Source organism: Phaethon lepturus, unplaced genomic scaffold (assembly GCF_000687285.1).
Source record: "Phaethon lepturus isolate BGI_N335 unplaced genomic scaffold, ASM68728v1 scaffold1531, whole genome shotgun sequence".
NCBI lineage: Eukaryota > Metazoa > Chordata > Aves > Phaethontiformes > Phaethontidae > Phaethon > Phaethon lepturus.
The window spans coordinates 18093-38816 of NW_010518264.1; the positions used below are offsets into that span (position 1 = coordinate 18093).

The 20724-nt window shown below is 38.9% G+C and overlaps 1 protein-coding gene across 1 annotated transcript in view; it reads left to right on the forward strand.

The window, feature by feature from the left end:
* Positions 1 to 20724, forward strand: part of KIAA1549 (KIAA1549 ortholog) — a 66027-nt gene that overhangs the window by 13538 nt on the left and 31765 nt on the right. Inside the window, exons 6-8 of the mRNA XM_010296636.1 lie at positions 1232 to 1377; positions 8199 to 8376; positions 10590 to 10774. Coding sequence (XP_010294938.1) covers positions 1232 to 1377; positions 8199 to 8376; positions 10590 to 10774 — 509 coding nt within the window. The remainder of the gene's footprint in view (positions 1 to 1231; positions 1378 to 8198; positions 8377 to 10589; positions 10775 to 20724) is intronic.

Below are 20724 nucleotides of genomic sequence, written 5' to 3' on the forward strand. Positions count from 1 at the left end.
GTGTTCTCTGTAGCTGTCCCTCTATTAAGCATAATTCATTGATACTGAAATTCAATACACATGCAAGAATGGTCTTCTACTTGCTGTGTATAATAGCCTTAGGCCACTGTCTATTTATTTTGCTATTTAATTCTGAGATACTTAGTCTGTGATTGAATTTAGAAGGCAGATACTGTTGATCTCTGCGAGAAATCATGAAAATGTTTCCTTTTTCTGACATCTGCAGTGAAAATTTTTAAATGGGAAAAGTGGTTGTAATGTTTTTGTTTTAAAAATTAAAACAATTAAAATTACATTCAATTGATTTTATCGAACTGGATGTTTTTTTTATTAAGCACCACACTTAAAAAACTTACTGAAAAAGGGACTTTTAAAAAATATAAACCATGTTAGTGGAAACCCTCAGAAATGAAAACTGAATTATTTTACTGCAGTAAGTGGTGAGTTGGTTTACTGTCCTTTAAGGTTGTTTAATTAGGTCATTTGAATTACTGTCACTCCATTCACTCCACTTTTCTTTTACTGGATGCTGTCTTGTTAGTAAAGGTCCACACTTTTTTCATGTTTCCTCTGTGGTGTTCCTCAGGGATTCCTCTTAGCATTAGCTGCCCCAGTGACTCAGAGTACCTGGGGTTGGGAAGTGAAGCGGGCAGAGCTACTAACCAGGTTTTTTGTGCTATGATTGTCATACTTGTTAATCTGTTTCGCCTAGGGAAGATGCATTTGGAATACACAGCTTCATTCATGTGCTGCTGGTCTCCTATTTTTTCTCCTTGATTCTGAACCCTTGTCCTGCCCATCTCCACTCTGTATCACTTCTGAACACAACATTTTGACTGAAAGTAGTTGCAGCAGACAATTTAGACTGAATTTTCTCTTTTATTTGTTTTTAAACAATTCACTGAACGCTCATAAGTTTATGGGTTTTTTAGAGTTGAAACTGTTTCTTCAATATCCTGGATCTAGATTGGTTGAGATTCAAAAAATGCCCTCTGCCCTAATTTTTTTTTTTTTAATTTATTTCATTTAACCTTTTCCCACCCAATGTCTTCCTTTCCAACATGTAACCTCCAGCTGATCTGGGCAGTATTCCCGTATGAACACAGCTGCTTTTGAATTGTCTGTGAGATGTCACAGGGTTACTCAAAGCTTGTAATTGAAGTTGCAGAAAAGACACTGAAAACTTTTACTAATTCATTTGTGTTCTTGGGTTGCTTTCTCTGCAATGTAGTTCTCTTGGGTGTCGTCGACCAGCGAATTCAGGAGGAAGTGTTTCAGGCTGAGATGGAGCGGAAACTAGCTCACCTGTTAAACGAGGCTTTGGCAAGAGGGCGGATATGGAGAAGAGCCAGTTTTGCAGGCAGCAACATTGTGCAGGTATTAAGAACTCAAAGTCAGAGGAAGAAATAAAGGGGAATAAATTATTGAATAAGTTAATATTGTCTAGGTTTTGAGTTGAGAAAGATAACTCAAAAGCATGTGTCACGTTTAGCTAGTTGACGATGCTTGTGTTTTTGCACCAAAAATATGGTTCTTTTAGATACCTTTTTGTCTTTTAAGCTAAACATAACAAATGGAAACAACTGAGTATTTTAAGTGGCTACTAAAAAATTCTGATGACTTCTTAAAAACGATATTGAAAATTATTTTATTTTAAAAAATTATTATATTTTAAAAACTTGCTATCCTGTCTGACTTACATGAGGTGCCTAGCAAAAAAAAAAAAAGTTTTCTACTGGAACAGCTGCTTCACAGCTCTCTGTGGTGTTTTGGTGGTGGTATAGAAATATAAAATCATAGAATCATATGCAGCTTGATCCAGTAGTAGAGTAGTATATTCTACCCCTTAACTGCCTATTTGTCACAGTACTCCTGGTCACAGGAACGGCTTTCAAGTAAGAATGATTAATCATGTCGAATTTTGCACAAGTGGCAGCTTCAGCTATCTGGATTCCAGTGCTGCTTTATAGTTTTGTCGCAGATGGAATTATTCTCATAATGTCCAGGTAGACTCTTGGATATTTACTTTTAAGTTTTGAATTCTCACATGTTCTTTCTAGTCAGTTTGACAGACTGAAAGCCAAAATACTTTTTAATGGCTCATCATCTTAAAAATTACTTTTTCCAGCTAATTCATTGCCAGTTGGTTTACCTCACAGATGCCCTTCTAGTAGTTCAGACCTATTATCTTTATTTAATTGAATCTTACAGTTTTTGCTACCACTTACATTTCCAGATGTTGGGATTTTCTTACTTTTTTTTCCTGCCTCAGAAACATCCGTTTCAGTAATAGAGATTTTAGTTTTTTATTATTTTGTGAAGCTTTGAATTGCTGTAAATAGATATCTGCTTCAGATCATCTATTCCCAACACCTCTTATTGCACTTTGTTCTTTATGCCTCAGTCTTCCCTTTGCATATAAATTAAACAAATATTCTTTATGTTGCTAGCAAAGATACCACAGCCTGTAAAATGTGTACGTGTAGATTACGGTTTTACTATTCTACATAATAAAGCTCAGGCAATTTATTTTCACATGCACAAAATTACAAGCAGGTCCTTTCTAGCTAAAGAATAGTATTTGGAAAGTGAGAATACAGCATTTTTCTTATGACTTTGTATTACTTACTGGGACATAAGATGAAGTCTGCAGCTCATGTTCCAAATAGCAGTGCTGCTCATTTATGCCACTTTAATTAGTGCAAAGAGTCTGCAAACTGCTGTCTTTGGGTAGTGGAGGATTCTCATAGTTACGGTCAACACATCATATCATCCCACATAACACAGGGCTCTTCGGGTGCTCACAGCCCATGCTGTTAGATTGGGTTAGCACTGGCATAAAGGAAATGTGGAGGAAGGAAGGCTGAAGGAGGTACCTTGCTGCTAGGTATCTGCGATAGGTGTCCTGCTTCCCTGCACAAGAACGGTAGGTGCCGTCAGGTACTGTAGCTTGCTTTGGCAGGGTGTTCAGGTGCGTGGTAGGTGAGACGGCCTTAGAGGCTATTGAGTGCGCCTGGTAGTGGGCTCCTGAGTGGAGGATGATCTCTTTCAAGGATGCTCCTCTGTCAGTTGAGGATCTGGTCCATAGTCATTTGCAATAAACCTTTTAGTTTTACTGCTGCTAATTGTATTCCTCATAGCCAAGTTTATTAGCTGTGTTTGAGATGTGTGTTGTATATATGCATCTGTTTGTGACTTCAGGGAGAGCAATTAATGTTCTTTGTGCTTTATGTTCAGATTTTCCCATCTATATTTCTTGCACATAAACTGACGACTGCTAGGATAGTGAAAGTAAGAACAGAAACTGCCAGTAACACCAAAGTGTTGGATGTTTTTATTAGCAGGATATGCATATATCCACGAAAGACTAGGCACACATTTCACTTGTGCTGAGCCTTTATAGACCTGAGTTTTTCCTGAAGTGAAAGATATTTATAGTGTATTGAAATGTGACATTTCTAAGCTCTGTGGAAAATCAGGACTGTGGGTCGGAAGGTGAAGCTATTATTTGTGAATGTTACTGCAGGCGTATTAGGTTTTTTTCACATACTAAGAATATAGAAGTGATAGCTTGTGAGGTTTAGATTTCATTTCTGAAGGCATGTGTTAGGATCTAAGACTGTTAAGAATTACTCTTTAAATCTAGACGCTTTGAATAAGAGCTTTGGACCACCTAGGGTGCCCAAATAGCATGCTTCCCCTCCCATTTGCCTGTCTGTGCTGTTAACAGGTGGCACTCCATGATAAAAAAAAAAACCTCTAACCATTATTTACAAAAAAACCTCTGAAGCCTCACACCCAACTGATATATATATGAGAGCGTTCCACTGATTTTTGTGTGTTGCTCTTACTAATTTTTCAAGGTGCAAGTCATATATATTTTTAATATGTATCTGCTGTAGCTGCAAACTGAAGGCACATTTAATGCAGTTTGCATTGCATCCGCAGAGACTAGTCCCTGTGCTATATTTTGCCAATAGTTTACCATAATAACTCAGGTTTTATTAATTTTTTTGAGGAATTAAATGGCTTAATTTTAGTTTAAAAACACACCAGGAGCTAATACAAAAATAATTAATTTTCCTTCATTTAAGCATGCTTGGTCTTTTGAACCTAATAGAATGTGAAAAGGTGATCCTACTAAGTAAACAAAAAGAATGATGTTCTGATTAAAAGAGCACATCAGGTGATGCTGTAGCTGTAACACGTGTGAGGAAGCAGTAGCTATGGGGGGACATGGTGACTGAATTAAGCTTTTCATTAAGGCAGAGGGTCATTCTCTTGGTTTTCTGCTGACAGCTTATGTGTCTCTCCCACATGCGTAATCTGAGGATTTTTTAGGTTTTTTTAAATTGAGCCTTTGGGGACTGCTGCTGCCTGACCTTTTCCTCAGAGGTATTTCACCCTCCGATGGCTGACCCAGGCAGAGACCGGCCCCTCTGTCAGGTTGCCGACAGCCTGTTCCTGCCTCCATTTTGGCAAGCCAGGTTTCTTGGCTGGCCAAGCCTCTGCAAGCCAGCAGAGTAAATTTCCTTAGCGTTCCTTCAGTGCCCGGGCCCTCTCAGCTCACGTACTGATCTCCCCAGCTCAGTGTGAGAAGGGTCTGCCAAAGCGGGCAGGCGTTTGGTGCTATGCCAGCAAGTGCTGCCCTGTCCAGCCCCAGCCGGAGCACTTCAGGAGGAAGCTGGCTGCCCGCAGGCTGTGCCGCCATTTCCCGTCCTGACCGGTCCCTGAGGGAGCTTTCTCAGACCCAGGGCAGGTTATGTGCGATGCCTGTTTCACATATGTTTTACGTTGCGTTGTCTGTTGAACCGTTCAGACCGCAGTACAGCTTGGTTTGATTGCGGGGACACTAAAACCCTGCTTCTAGGAGGGCAGAAAGCAGAATCTTTTTTCATTATTTTTTTTTCCTAGGGGATGAACGTAGTGAAAAAGAGAAAATAATACTCATACATGCATTTTGGAGATTGTGTGTGTGCGCATGTTAGCTTGTTTCCAAGTAACGCTCGTGCCTTCAAAACCCTAAACCAGGTCACCCAGGGATTCCTTACTCCTGACAGCGTTGCTGGCTGGGACATCCCGCTGGCTGACTGACACGCTGCGAATGCCTTGTGAGCTCGCCCACCACCTGGATTTCCCCTGCTTTAAATCATGAACTAGGTTTGGTTACCAAGGCAACTCTGTTTGCTGACCCATGATATTCTCTTGAAAACACTTTTTAAATTAAATTTTCTGACACCTGAACAGAGTTAAGCCTTTACTCCGTGGAGGTTAAATGCACATCTAGTATCAACAAAGATGGTATCATTTATGTACACAGAAGTTGAATTAGTCTTTTCTTCCTTTTTTTTCTTTTTTGGTTTTTTTTTTCATTTTCTGCCTCCCATGTATTGAAATTCCTGTATGTCATCCCTCACTGCCAAAGTATGAATGTAAAATGCTTAAATGCTTCCTTACACATGGGATGCTTTGCTGGATGCCTGGAAAATACCATTTCTGCCTCTGCTAGCATTCTTAGCACTCTCAAGGATAGAGACATCTCTGTAAAATATGAGACAAAACCAATCTGAAGTTGCGCAGAGAGTATAAATTGGAGCAAAATGGCACAAAACCTAGTATACAGAAACTGTGTAAAAATGGGCACAGTGGCTGTGTACCTTAACATAAAAACAATTCAGATCCAGTGTGCCATTTTCTGTGTTGCAGCAAACTCAGAGGTTCGTTTAAAAAAAAAAAAAAAAGTTTTTTAGTGAACCAGTGTGACAGAGATGAAAACTGACGTACAGATACGGTCACAATTGCTGAGTTTATCTACAAGTCTAGTTGTGTCTCATACTAACCTCAAGAATACCGCACTCAGCCATCAGCTTTCCAGGAATAGAAATCCATAACCATCTCCCCTTGGATTTGAAGTTCTGTCTGCAGCTTCCCTCAGTGTGGTGTGAGCACTCATAAAATACTGTGTATTCAGAAAGAATTTTTTCAGGTAAAACTTACCTTAAAAGAGTGAGCTTAGTTCATTAACACCAGCCTGCACCTCCACCCTCCATTGAATTTCTTCACGCTCATTCCTGTATTCTCTAGACCGTGCTAAAATAGCTCCAGCTACTTCTTCCTATCTCCCCTCTGTCTGTTCTCATTGATCCCTGTTCCTCAGCATAGGGAGCCATACACTGTTGGTTTTAATTCTGTGTGAAAATTAATTGTGTCAGTTGTGGCAACTTGCACTTGAATCTATCCCCTTCCCCTTCACCCTTTCTAAAGTCACCTGTGGAAAAGTTCCTTTTTTTTAACCCATTCAGTCAGTTTCTGACTGTTGCCTTGGGTGTATAACACACATATAGTACTTTTTGCGTAGTCCACAAGGCCATAGAATGTATGATGATTCAATTTAAGAATCTTCTAAATTTCTCTGATTCTGTACTTTTCTACACACAGAAAGGTTTCATAAAATCAACGAAGAACCCATTAACTTTTGGTCCCGTGTGGCCTTTCAACTCTTTCGTTCTTCAAGTGAGTTAAGTGCTACTTAGGAAGGGTTCATGTGTACTGAAAGCAGGTACCAGTCCGTACACCCTGCTGCTCTGTGCACTGAGGCCAGCTGAAGCAGAAATACAAAGCTGTGGCCATTTGTTAACTAATGATGTACCTGGGTTCCATAAAGCCACATTCAGCCTTACAGCTGCTGAATATGTGTGTTGAAACCGTATTTATTGATTCTCTTTTGTTACCTTCAGTCAGGGATTGATTGGCCTTAGCTGGTAGTAGAGTGAATAGCGTTCAGGATGAGAAGCGGCTTCAGTTAACAGGTCCTGTTAGCAGGTCCTGCTGTGTTTTAGAAAACATTTTTCTGCTCTATTTATAGGTGTTCTCTTTCTTACATCAAATGTGACTGACGTTGAACGTTATTCTTTCCTTCAGTTGATTTGTCCTAGAAGACTTTAATGGCAATTGTGGTTTTTCTTTTTTCCTTTTTTTTTTATTTTATTATATACCTTGCTGTTATCACTCCTGGGAAATGCTTTTTTAGGACATGTTGAGTTGATGTCCCCAGAGACAGAACATCATCCCTATTGAGCTGGAACATTTCACTGCTTTCCTTCAACATGATTGTTTTGTTGGAAACTAAGAAAGAAAAAAATACAAAACTTCACTTTTGTAAGCCTCAGACATGCAAACGTTTGTGTGTTTACTTTAAGCCTATGGGTAGTGTTTAACATTCTAACTTATTAAATACGTACTTCATAGTAAAGGATCATTCTGGAGGAAACTACATACATTGCTCTATTTGTGGCAACTCCTTCCAGAGCTCTTCAAACTCTGTTTTATGTGGTAGACATTGATTTACATGATTTACATTGTTTGGCCTAATTCTAGATTGAGCTCACAATTACATGTAAATGGTTAAACAAAGGAGAGTTATTTTATATAAGATTTAATTTTACGGGAATTCAGAATTGTTTTGTGAGTCTCATATGCAATGTAGATGTTTGGTGGTTAGAGAGTATCTACTGGGCTTCCTCATAGCATGCATTCTTTTGATTATTAACCTCTGTAGAAGTAGATAGGAAGAATTGCTTCTCAGAGCGTCAAATACATTCCTTCCTGAAGAAAGGTGGATGCCGGGGGAGCTGTTTGGAGGATGAAGGTGACTGTGCAAGTGTTTTTGCTGAGGAAGAGCAAACAGAATATTTGCCTGTGTAGCTGCTTAACATTTGGAAAAACTGGAACAATGAGGCATGTGTTATGAATAACAAAGCAAAGTCAAACCAGTGTGTATGTTGCCTTTGCTGCATACTGTCTTTTATAGCACTACACATGGCATGTCTTCCCATCAGACTTCTCTGGATATTGACAATTTCCAAACTGTACAGGTTCACAGCATTTACATGGTTAGTATAATATCATATTCTTTGGTGTCACAGGTAGAGGGGTTTTCTTTACAGCAACTGTATTTCTACATCATAATACAAGGCAGAATCTTTTTTATGCACTAGGGGTTGCACACAGTGACAATTAAGACAAATATTGATGGCATGTTGGCAAAGCTGCTCCAAATGTTTCTTTTTAGATAATGTCCTTAAGGTCCAGGCCCTGTGAAGGGAAGGGGGAAAGAGGGTAAGGACTGAAAGACCGAACGTATGGGAGCCCCAAATAAATACAACTTAAAATGTAAAAGCTTTCCAATTTCTTCTCAGATTGTGAATGTGTCACGGTTAGTTGGTGTTGATAACCCTGTGGAGCTGATCTATTTTGTGGAGGACCAAGATGGAGAGAGACTCAGTGCTCTGAAATGCTCAGACCTGATGAACAGAGTTGATATCCAGCGGGCTGCAATCATCCTTGGATACCGCATTGAAGGCACCGTTGCACAGCGTAAGCCCTATCAAATCCACACTGATGCCAACAAAGAGAAGCAGGAAGAGTGACATTAGCTTTGGAGATTATGGCACGCACAGTGCCCACTGTTGCAGTGTTTTGTTCTTGGGATGCTGCAATTTTGACATTCCCGAGAAAATAAATTTTAGCAGTCTTGCAGTGAGCTATGCAGTGAGTTGCTTTGCTTCTTGAAGACTCTGCTGAGCTTGGGATTGCAACAGGGTCCTTAAGTGCAAGCCTCACTTCCTTCACTTTTGTGCTTGTGCCAGAAAAATACTGTGCTAGCTAGATACCTTCTTGCCATTTTCATCTCTTTCTGCTGGTCCAATATTTCTGTACAGCTTATCTTGCTTGCACAAAACTCACGATTGTGGGATGGGAGGGCATCAGAGTGAAATAGGTGTTTCTTTAGCTGAGTAATGGCGGTGAAGTTTAACAAGTCACTATTTTTTGGTTGTCTGAATTATTGTTTCTGTGCATGAAAGATGTAGGCTAATGGGGCATTTTGGAGGGTATAAGCGAAAAGAAACAGTTTATTTCCTTCACTGAATATGATTGACCTTATGTTTATTTATTTCTCCATCAGTAATTTATAAGTAGTCTTTTAATAAAGATAATATAAAAGTAATGGGATGTTTTACTAGATACACAGCAGAATAAATATGACAGGTCATATAAAATCTTGTAATGACTTCATTCAGGAAGCTTGGTATAAAAATAATTTGCAGTAAGGAGCAAGGCAGAAGACCTACTCAAAATTCCATATTATAATTAGGAAAGAAACTTGAAAATATTTTAAAACAGCAATAGACATGTATAAGATCTACAAAATACTTTGTTGATATGAATGCTTTATTACCTTTTCTGTTTTCTGTGCAATATGGAGGCACGAGTTACATTGCACCACAGGGTATTTTGCCAATAGAACTAGCATGTGTCTGATTTTTAAAATTCTCTGCAGAAAGAAAAGAAAGAAAATAGTAATAATGGGACCATCTGGATGTGTTTCTAAATTTTGACCCTCACTAAAACGGTAGTTTAAAGATAGGTCAGTAGCTCATCTACATCTGCTTAATATCTGTTAATGTACTTTAATATTGGTTAGACAGAAATGCAAAAAAGTTGCAAGAATAAATTCCCTTTACAAAAAATCGTAAGTGTTGAACAAACGTAATGAAGTGTTTATAGCTTATTCTGCATGTTGAAACTTTGACACATCATTAGAAAATTCTTTTAAGAGGCATAGAATCATAGAATTTTTAAAAATGTTTCTTCTTACTAAAGAAACTAGACAAAAAAGTTATTTTTCTAACAGAAAATGTAATGTTATAAATGAGCTGTCAGATGTATAAAATAGAAGAATTATAATATTTTCCTTTAATCTCTAGGTTCATCATTAGTCTATTAATCATTAGGCTATTAATAAAAATTATGTATAAAAATAGGATTGAATAGAGATACTGTTTTCAACATGAAAACATCATTTTAAGAAAGTGCATCAGTTTGACTTAGAGATGTATTACTCCTTTTTAGTCCTGCATATAACCACTATGCAAATAGAGTAAATGAAAGTTTTGTCGATTCTTCCACTTCCCTTTCTACATGCATGACTGGTTTAATTACACTTGCCAGTAGTTTTTTGTTCTGTTGGGGCTAAAGGATCTCACACACCGACAATGAAACGGAGAAAGGGGAAAAAAAGTAATAAAAAAATGCAGAACTATACACCTTGGGGAAGAGGGTCTTGCTGATTTCAAATTGACAGTGATTATTGATGGGGTAGTTAAGAAAGTATATAATGTATAACTGAAGAGAAGAGGCAACTGATAATGCTTAAAGCAGGATATAGGCAATAAGGTTGGAAAGTCCTTCTCACCTTTGTTAGTGGTAAGTCATTTTTCGGGACCCATTTCACTGTGTCAGCTCAGTTTTGGGTTACAGAATGATGTGGCAGAAGTGTTGTTTTCACTACTAATTTTAAGCACAGGTCTTCAGAAGGTAGGCCAGGACAATCGATCACCTGCCCCATGCTTTCTGAGCATGACATACATTCACTTATAAGTGGTATGATATTTTCTGTGATGTGCAGCTGGTTTCTGATAAACTCCTTAACTATCATTTACAAGAATATAAAAATACATAACCTTGAAGTGTCCTCATTTAAAAATATATAACCGCATAAAATCACTGTCTTCCTTTTAACTTCACAGCTGTGGAGAAGCTGAAGGAGTCCACCTCAGAGTCACAGAATAGCAACTTATGGATTATTGTTGGTGTGGCAGTTCCTGTTGCTGTGGTGCTCCTGATCGTTATTATTTTATACTGGAAACTTTGTCGAACAGACAAACTGGAGTTTCAGCCAGACACGATGAGCAACATTCAGCAGCGACAGAAGGTAAAAGTGGAAGCTGTGCTGAGAGGAGCTTGAGTATTCGGAGCATAAATGAATGTGAGAGTCTGGGGAACACCTAGCACCCTTAAACACAATGTGGAAACACAGTTTGAGAGTTAAAAAAAAAAAAAAGAAGAAAAGAAAAAAGTAAAATGATAGTTGAAGTCAAGAATCCCATAGTGTTTTATTTGTTCTCCTAGGTATATGATACTGTATTAGATAGATACATCCTTTTGAAACGTGGGCACTGAGGCAAAAGGGAACCTTTCTTTATCAGTTCATTTCAAGGCTGTGGTTAGGACTAAATAAGAGGAAATATACTGAGTGTTCAATCACTGACCTTGTTTCCTGTAGAGGGATGAATTTTTCTTTGGGAGAGCTGCTGCTACAGTAATTTGGCAGCTAAACTGCACCATCCGTTATACCTCATGCTGGAACTAGAATTTGCTAGAGCCTATCCTTGCTGCTTTGTGTTTTGCTGGGGCTCTTGTGATACCCTTGTGAGAGCCTGTTGCAGGACTAGAACTTTGATTAGTGGATCTGCATTGGTGAGCGTGTTGGATGGAGTACTGGAGGACTGGGTTAGGCCATTGAGAAATTCAGTAGTCTGTCTTTTCTCTGCCCAAGACTGTAAATTAAAAAATATGTGGTCCAGGATTTTCACAAAGGATGTATTCAGTAAAAGAGTGGAAAAGTGACTGAAAGGTTACAAATCCTACTTTTCCTTTTTACAACCAAAGAGAAATGGTTTGGGTGTCACAGATGCTTACTATTGACTATACACTTCATAGGCATTATTAAAGGCAAAATAATGTACCTGTGCTAATCCTCTGGTACTGTAGGCATGTTCTTGTACTGTCACCTCATGTTCAGTCATACAGTTTTCTCCATAACAAATCTTGTCTGTACACCATGCTTTCTTTCAAGATAATTAATGATGTGAAAGATGAGAGAAGCAGAAAATGGTTGTACTTCCAAAGCAGTCAGAACAAATCAATAGTAACTTCTGCTTGTCTTGTCACTGCAGATTGAGTGTCAGAATCGAGGTCAGCAACAAGTGGTACCCTTTGATGAACTTCACCCTCTGATACCTTGTTTCACCTGTGCTGTGGTAATATGTGATACAGATTTTGATTGAACAAGTAGTTTCAGCTAATTTGAGAAGGGTCATACAAAAAAGGCGAGAGAGATACATTATTTCATCACATACATTTTTGGTACCTCTCTGCTGTTGCAAGGGGTTTTTTTTTTGTGAGAAAACAGTTGGGTTGGGTTGACTGCAAGGCCAGAAACATCTTTCATAGTTTTACTTTCTTTTGGGGAAATGTCTCAGTTGTTTTTCTGCAATGCTTCCACAGTATTCTTCATTTTAATCATTCATGAGTCAGAAGCCTTGAACTTGTTTGTATGCAAGTCTCATTCAGGTCACCTAGGGAGCCTGTCACTTTGCCTTCTTTAGGGAAGTCACTGTAAGCAAACTAGAAAGAACCAGTAAGGACATCTAGTCCAATCATTGTGCCAGTGGATGGCTCATACATTAATACGAAATGACGTAAAGCAATAAAAAGTGTCTTAAATTTTTATCACTTTGCACATTAAACAACTGGCAGAATCTACTTTGAAAACCACTTTCTTCCTTTGCTAGAGATTCAGAACAAAAGTAGTACTCTGGCTTCCTTAGCAGCAGGCTGTCTTTGGGCTTTCTTCATGTCTTCAAACAGTGGGTTGTAATTCCATGTTGGAGTAGGGCATGTTTAACAAGCACTGAAGACCCCCAGACAGTCACAACAGTGTACAAATGATTAGGGACATTTGGTCTGGTCCTGCCCTTTAAAATTCTTTGTGGTTTTTGTACTTTTTATTACAGTAAGTGCAAAGAAATGATCAAAGGAGTGAAATCATGTTGTCAGGGATTTGGGTCTGTAAATAAACTCAATTTAAAAATGGACTCAGACTCCCCCTTCCTCACGCCAGACACAATTATTTCCATTCCCTCTTTACAGAGCTTGACTTTGGTACCAAAGGAAAGTGAAGGCCTGCACTGCATCTGTAAATGGAAGGATATTCAGGTTAAAGATCTGGGTTTTTCTCTTGGAATGAGTATTTTATTGGTTAAAAACCATAAATACGCATTTATAGTGCTAGCTCTTCTCACTTCCATTAATGTTTTAAAAAATTTTCTTTTAATGTAAATACAGAAATGGAATATATAAATATCGAAGTATTTCATTAACATACGCATGACATATCCATGACTGGAAATAGAAGACAATTCTTTTCAAGCATGTAATAAGTCTACAGTAATGTGTTTTGCAGTTGAAAATGTGTGTTGGTTGGAAGATAAGAAACTGAGACACCCTTTTCTTCTTCAGATGAAATAGGATATCATACTGCACTGGTGGATCTCCAGAGGTATCACCAGTCTTTTTTTCAGTGTGTTTAATTAGCCATTTTCACATAGCAGATGAGTGGGCAGTGTAATAATCTGTTAGAATTCACAGTTAGCAGCTGATAGAAAATTATGTCACCTGTGACATAAAAGCCTGGAACAAGGTTGGGAGCGGGGTGAGGGGAAAGCCTGTTTGCTTCACGCTGCTGAGGACAGACTTTGCCACTAAAAGGCTGGTTCCTTGAAACATCAAGATAGAGAACGTCTATAACATACAGTAATGCAGGTTATGTAAGAAAGACGTAAGTTTTGCAGGAGCTTTTTATTCTCAGGTTAGAGTTTCTTTTACAATTTTTTTTTTCTTTCTTCCTTTCGCTTAATCACTTAATTCTGGTTTTAAACTCCTGCTTTTTCCTGAAATATTTTGATATGCACTCAGACAATATAATTATTTAAGTTTTAATTTTAACCTTGTGTAGGTAAAGGTTTATTTTTACAGAGTAGGTACGATTTCTGTGTTCCTATGACCACCATTAAAAGTAAGTCATAAGCTGCATACCCTCACAGTCTATCTTCTGGTGAAGATACAGCAGTACTATTACCTGTTGATAATAAGACCCTACGTGCCTTTTGGGTGTGCCCTGAGGCTATGGCTGCCTGGGTACACCTCAGGGAGGTAAAGTTCGCCAGGTAGTTGCATCACGCAACAATTCAGTCATACTAGCCAGCATATCATGCCAGCCCAGCTAATCTGCTTTGGTCCTTATCTGGTTTGTGGACACCCCTTTAGAATATTTGGGTCATAGTTCCTCACTTGTGACTGTCAGTAATAGCATATTTCCCACTTCCATAGGCATAGCTGTGTTGAAAAATGTTAAGATCCTGTGGTGACAAACCCATAGAAATACCCAAAACTGCATCTATATTTATGTGCCATAGCAGCCCTGAAGATGGGCTTGTGTCCAGATTTGCTGCTTGTCCCCACCCTCAAGGCTAAATCACTCACAAAGATAATATAGGTAATAGCAAAGATAATGTTTCTTCTATGGTGATGACACGAGCAGGGTAGACTGTATTCAGCGAAGGTCTGTTCTGCAGATTGGGTGTACCATGCCACTCTGCCAGTTTCTGTTGACTCCACCCAGCCTTCCAGTTTCATCATGGGATCAGGGTCTTGCAGACAGGACGGCATAAGGGTCCTTCTTAAAAAGGCTCATAATGTTATCTTCTGTGAAGGATATAGAGAGCGCCTGAACTCAAACTATACTAAGGGATGTTTTACTTCTGGATACTCTCAGAGTGCTAAAGTGCACTTCTGTGCTACTTAAGTGAGTATAAACATAAATACATAGGAGGGAAAACTTCTGTGGGAACTGAGGCTAGTTTGAAGATAAAGTACTTAAAAAAAAAAAAAAAAGAGAGAGATTTTGAAGAGACTGTTTAGTTAACCCACTCTGCTGCTTCAAAGCAGGAAGCAGGATTAACAATACCTGAAAAATATTAGGTTACCTTTTTCTTTCTGGAGATTAGATGCGAAAACATGCTTAGATCAAAGTTATTTGGACCCTTTTTAAACTGGGAGTTAAGGAAACAGGTCAGAGCAGTGAATTTCTATGCAAGATTCATTGGTCTGTGCAAGAGATGGAACTAAGATATTTAAAGGGCACATCAAGTATTCATGACTTGTTCTGTAAGCTATAGCATCCTACTGGAAATTCACCTTGATGTGATCTGTGTTGTTGCACTGGATAAAGATGTCTTTGCCTTTGGAAGTAAAAAGATGCCTAAGTGTCATATTTAAATTACAGGATTCTCTCTCTTGCCATTGTCTATATCCACCACAACATTGTCCCAACCTGAGCTTTTTTTTCTTGCCAAGAATTTGTGCCTTTTGTGGGCAATTTTTGCAATGGGTTACTTTTCCTTTTCAAGAGAAAATGGATGTGTCTTTAATGCCCAAACCATCATTCTGTTCTGTACTGGACTACTGACATTTTTGTGCTAAAAGGCTTTCAACCCCTTTTCTCTTCCCTAGAGGGGAAAAAAAAAAAACATTCTACATATTATCTCTAATGGCAACAGAGTTGGCAATATTATTTCTTTCTCTATGGACATCCAAAAATTAAAATGGAACCTGGTTCACTAGGGATTTCACTTTCCCTGCTGTGTACAAGCATTTGGAGATGAAAGTCAAATCCCTTGCTAGGACCTTTCAGAGGTAGTTTCAGCTCTAGACAGTTTTTCATGGAAAGGCTCTCTGCCCTAAGGACAAGAATCTCATGCCTGTGGACAAGCTCATTCATGGTTTATTTAGAAGGTCTTGGATGTTCTCCTGTAAATGCTGTGCATGGTGAAATCATTGCCTTTGCGGTACTAACTTGGACTGAGTTGCTTACTCAGCTCCTAGTTTTCCCAAGGCCACATCCTAAAACCCTAAGGGGGGGAAAAAGCCTACTTCTCCAGCCAGGAGTTGCTCCTCTCCGAGGCCCTCTGCATGCCACCATGGTTCTTTAAGGCTGAACACATCTCTCTAGCTCAGTGTCCTTCCTGTGTGTGCACATGTGGGAGAGCTGGGGTGGCTCAGTCCCCACGAAGCCTAGGACAAAGCATACAGTACCCCACCTTCTCCTTGAGTGGTAGCACAAATAGTCAGAGCAGGAGGGCTGCCAGTTTGCATCGTGTGCCAGCAAACCTCAGCTAATGTTTAATCACCTGTGGACCATTACCAGCCCTTGCATGTCTGCTCTAATCTGTGCTGCTTCTGATGGCCAGCGAGAACTCCGTGTGTCACTCACAGTTACAGGTAATGAGTCATGTGTTCTGCAAGATGTCTGAGAGGCTTGTGTGGATTTTGATTTTTCCCCCCAAGCAGGGACATCTGATATCTGAATCTCATGTGTCAGGTGGAACTTTACACCTCTGAATTGAGAGTTTTGCTTATTATTGTGTATTCAGTAGACTGTCTCTTGGATGTTCCCAGGATCAAAGAGACCAGCCCTGCTGGAGGCTAAATACTAGTCTTCTGCTTCTGGTATAAAAAAATTCTTGTGATGTTTTGACATCCTGTAATGCTTTTGTTCATCTGTATAATGTAGAGGCAACAGCTCTGCATTGCAGAATAATTCCAGTCAAAAGAGACTCATGTTAAGAAAGGCAGCTGACACCAATCTTAGAAAAACAACTTGAAAAATGACATCAGTTTCTGCAAGAGATTCATGTCTGTGCCTACTGTTTGCATAACGAGTATCATTCATTTCTAATAGCAACCTTAACTAACTATCCAAAATGTTGTCTTTTTGGAATTGGCACACAGGTTCTGCTGCTTCAGAGTCAATAGCTGGATTCTAACCAGGAACACAGTATTCAACATCTTAATTACTTCTCAACAGTACATTTCTCTGATGGCAGTTCCTCTGCAAGAGCTCTTTCGTGGGAACTCTTCTGTAACAAGGATTAACTATTCACAAATTGTAGAAATAAAATACCCCACTTAGATATACTGGTTATACCAATAGATATAAAAAGTAAAATGTCTCCATCTGCTTTTTTACAAACATTTGAGTAGCTGTTTTGAGGTCAGACCAAAAGGCCAGCTAGCCCAGGTGGCAAGAGCAGAAGCCTATAGAAGGGGAGAAGAATAAGGCAAGTACATGTGATGCTTTGCCTTGAGTAACTCTTCAGCCTCCAATTATTTGTGGCTAAGGGACTTTCTCTAGAAGTGGTGATATTTAGCAACCCTCAGCAGATTTCTCTTCCAGGAACTTGTCTGGTCCTTCTAAACTCATCTGTAGCTGCTGACAGGGATTTCCACAGCATGTTATATGAAGAACCACGTCATCTTGTTTCATCTTGCTTTTTTCCTGCTACCTCGTCATTTTCTATGATGCCTCCTAGTCCTTGTATTGGAAGGGACAGTGAACAGCTGATTCACAGAATCATTAAGGTTGGAAAAGACCTTCAAGATCATCAAGTCCAACCACCAACCCAACACCACCGTGCCCACTAAACCATGTCCTGAAGTGCCACGTCTACATGTTTTTTGAACACCTCCAGTGATGATGACTCCACCACCTCCCTGGGCAGCCTGTTCCAATGCTTGACCACTCTCTCAGTAAAGACATTTTTCCCTATATCCAGTCTAAACCTCCCCTGTCGCAACTTGAGGCCATTTCCTCTCATTCTATCTCTAAAGGCACTTTGTAGGCACTTGCTCCTTGCCAGTCCTGACTTTACAGATCTTTGTTATATTCACATCTCCATCATCTCTTTTTTCCAGACAGAGGAGTCCCAGTTTTCTTATCCGTTCTTTGAACTGGCCTTTGAACCAACTGCTAGCCTTTAAAAAGATTAGAACATTTTCTAATTCTTTTACATCCTTGGTGGAGGGGGCGCCTAGAACTGCATATGCTACTCAAAATGTAGGTGACCCATGGATTTATAGAGTGACATTTATAGAGTGCTTACTTTTGAAAAGGAGTTCAACAAAAAGAAAATATTTTTTCAAAATGCAGATAAACATTATACTGTCCTAAACATAATAGACCACTGAGACTAGTTTAATACTGGGGAAATAAATTGTCTTTCCTAAAAAAAGATGATAAAGAGTTTACTGTAGAATTTAGCTATTTTCCTAGAACAAGGAAATGGGCCAATAGCAAATCATTGTTGCCTAAGATTTTAGTGTTGCTACTCACTTGTAGCTTCATTTCAGCAAGCAGATTATTTCCGCAGTATATATGAATGCAATTTCTGTGTGTGTTAAACCCTTTTTAGATATACAAATGTGTTTGAGTCACTGAGCCCAACAAAATACCAGTACAAAAATAAATGAAAATTGCTGACCTATGTTCTACCTTAAACTTCTGTTAGCACTTTTCACACAGAGGAAGTGTTTCTGGGCTGTGTTGTGTATGTGCTCAGTCCAGATCGTGAGAGCCATGTTATGAATGTATTCCTTTACTTTCACAAGTTGAAAAAAGAGTTTCCTTAATTTATAATTTTTTTCATGTGTTGTGTTACCTCTCTTAGAGGTTGTAATTGATGTCGCTCTTGTGTATGTGGCCTTGGAGGAATAATTGTTTTGACATAACTTACAGGCAAAAGTCTGGTAGCACTGAAACACAGTAGTGACCTGTCTATCCTATAAAGTTGGTGATTTTTTTCTAACTTACTCCTGACACTTGCACCCAACCAGTGCACAAAGGAACCTCACCAAGCCGTGATTAAGATAGTATCCGCCCTGCGGCATTTCTATCTCAGAAGGAAGGCTAAAACTGTGTGTGATTCAGACACAAAATTCTGCCTGTTACAGCAGTTATCCCAGCAGCCTGTGGGCATAGATGTACTCAGAGTTATGGGCTTTCAACAACATGATCCCTTTTGTATTTTGTGAAATTTACTGAGCTGTCACGGTAATATTAGTGTGGCAGGAAGAAATGCACAAAGGAGAAGAGGGGTGATAAAAATCCATGAGAAGAATGTGTCTTAAATATTTCAGAACAGATGTCTTGAGAATTTCAGGCTTTATAAAGTTCTGTAAGTTTAGGGGTTTCTTTCTTTGTTTTTAATCCTACTCCAGGAGCAAAATTCCTGAGGTAGTATTTTTTGTGGGATTCCTGCTTTACTCACTATTTGTATGGTGGTGAGCAGTAAGCCACAGTTTTGACTTTTCAGAGGAGGGAGGGAGGACCAGAGGCTGTACACTAGCTTGTTCTGATTTTCCGTGCCAGCACGGGCTATACTGTGCGCTACTTTTCCCCAATGTGATGGTAGAAACCCATGCAACTATAGGCATATTTCTTCTCCACAAGGACATGTTTGCTGAACTGCTTTACCTATTCCTAGTAATGATGATAGTTGACAGAAGTGCTGTTGTGATGACAAGTGTGAGACGTAATTTTTATGAAGAGGTACTTAGTCCGAGGTGAGAAAATGATTATCATTTTGTACATAAAATCCCTTTTTTAAGCCCTCAGATCTCAAAATCCCGCTGCTTCTTGAAATGGGGCTTACCATAGAGGGTACAGGCTATAACACACCTGTAATGGGAGGGTGATGGCATCCCACCTAAGAGGCAATATAGTGAACTGCCATTGCACATACACTTCTTTTTATATACATACATGATTATCAAGTGAAGGTATTTAAATCAAATTAGAGACCTTTTTTGTTTTGGTGTTTAAAAACATTTCCTAAACCAGCAGCAGTGAAAGATCATTCTGCACATTTCTCAGTGATGCTTAGTATTTTTTTTTTAAGGTAGACCAGGAAAGAGTTTGTGCTTATGGCACAAGTTGGTTGCATCATATCCCATTTCATGGGGAAATCATGTCAATGGCAGAAAAAGACCTTGAGAAATACAATATGGGTCTTTTTTCAGTATTTTGAGGGAGGCTATGGAGACAGAACTCTGCTTCTGTGTGATTTTCTAATATGCTTTTTTCATCAACAAAGGTTTCTTGTGTCTTAGCTCAGATATGCATTGCTGTTATTGAATCGCATGTATGATTTGTATGCATGCTGTACAGGCAGTCCTTGGCTATGATCCCAAAAGGTTTTATGTTGAAGGAGAGCAATGTAAACAAAAATACAGAGGGTATACTTACGTGCATATGGGGTGGGAATGATATTAGAAGAATGAGCTGAATAGGAAAATGAGACTGAGAAAGGTAAACATGCCTCAGTACTTCTAAATTCTTACTTATTGGTAGATTGGTAGGTATTTTAAATATCTCATGGAACAATCACTGCAAACTATATGAATGAATGATCATTGTGGGAGGAAGAAGCAGGAAACATCTTGGATGGGATAGTAGAAGCATGATAAAAAAATGAGGTAAAAATTAAGAAGACCTTAACAAGCACACTAGCAGCTGCAAATAATTGTCATTACTGGTGGATCATGAGAGTAATACAGTGAATTCACACTACCCTATGCTATGATGCCCTGGGAATACGGAGAAGGGTTTTGAGGTGTGAAGCTCAGACTGTGGAAGACAGTTTGTGATGCTTAATAGCTTTAAGCCATGCTAAATCAGACTTATTTATATCTTCAACCCACATTAGTGTTAAGAACAGTAATACTTGTTGCCTTGCTGCATTTAAACTAGTAGACTTGAAAACATTTATTTTTTCTGTAAAGTTTCTTTATCCTTTCATTTTTGTAGCATTCCATGCGCTAGCATGTTAGTAAGGTCATGAGTCAGCAGGACTTCTTTACAGGGATTCCTGTCCTGTTCCTGTCCTGTTGTCCCATACCAACACTGAAGTATTATTTTTGAAATCGTGCTTAGCTCCTTTGTTTCCTTAGAAATGTATTTTAACAGCCTCTGCTCAATGTGTCTATCTCTACAAGGAACAAGGCAAGACTGTAGTATAAAATCAATAGAGAATTGTCTTAATACATTATTTTTCATATTATGTCCAATTTAAATGCCACTTGTAGGACCTACAGGAAGAATACTGAGTGAGTGTATTTCTTCTCTTTTGCTTTCTGCTGAAATTATTCACTGACCTGTGTGTGTAGGATTTGCTTTCTTGAGAAGACAAATTGTTGCCATTCCTG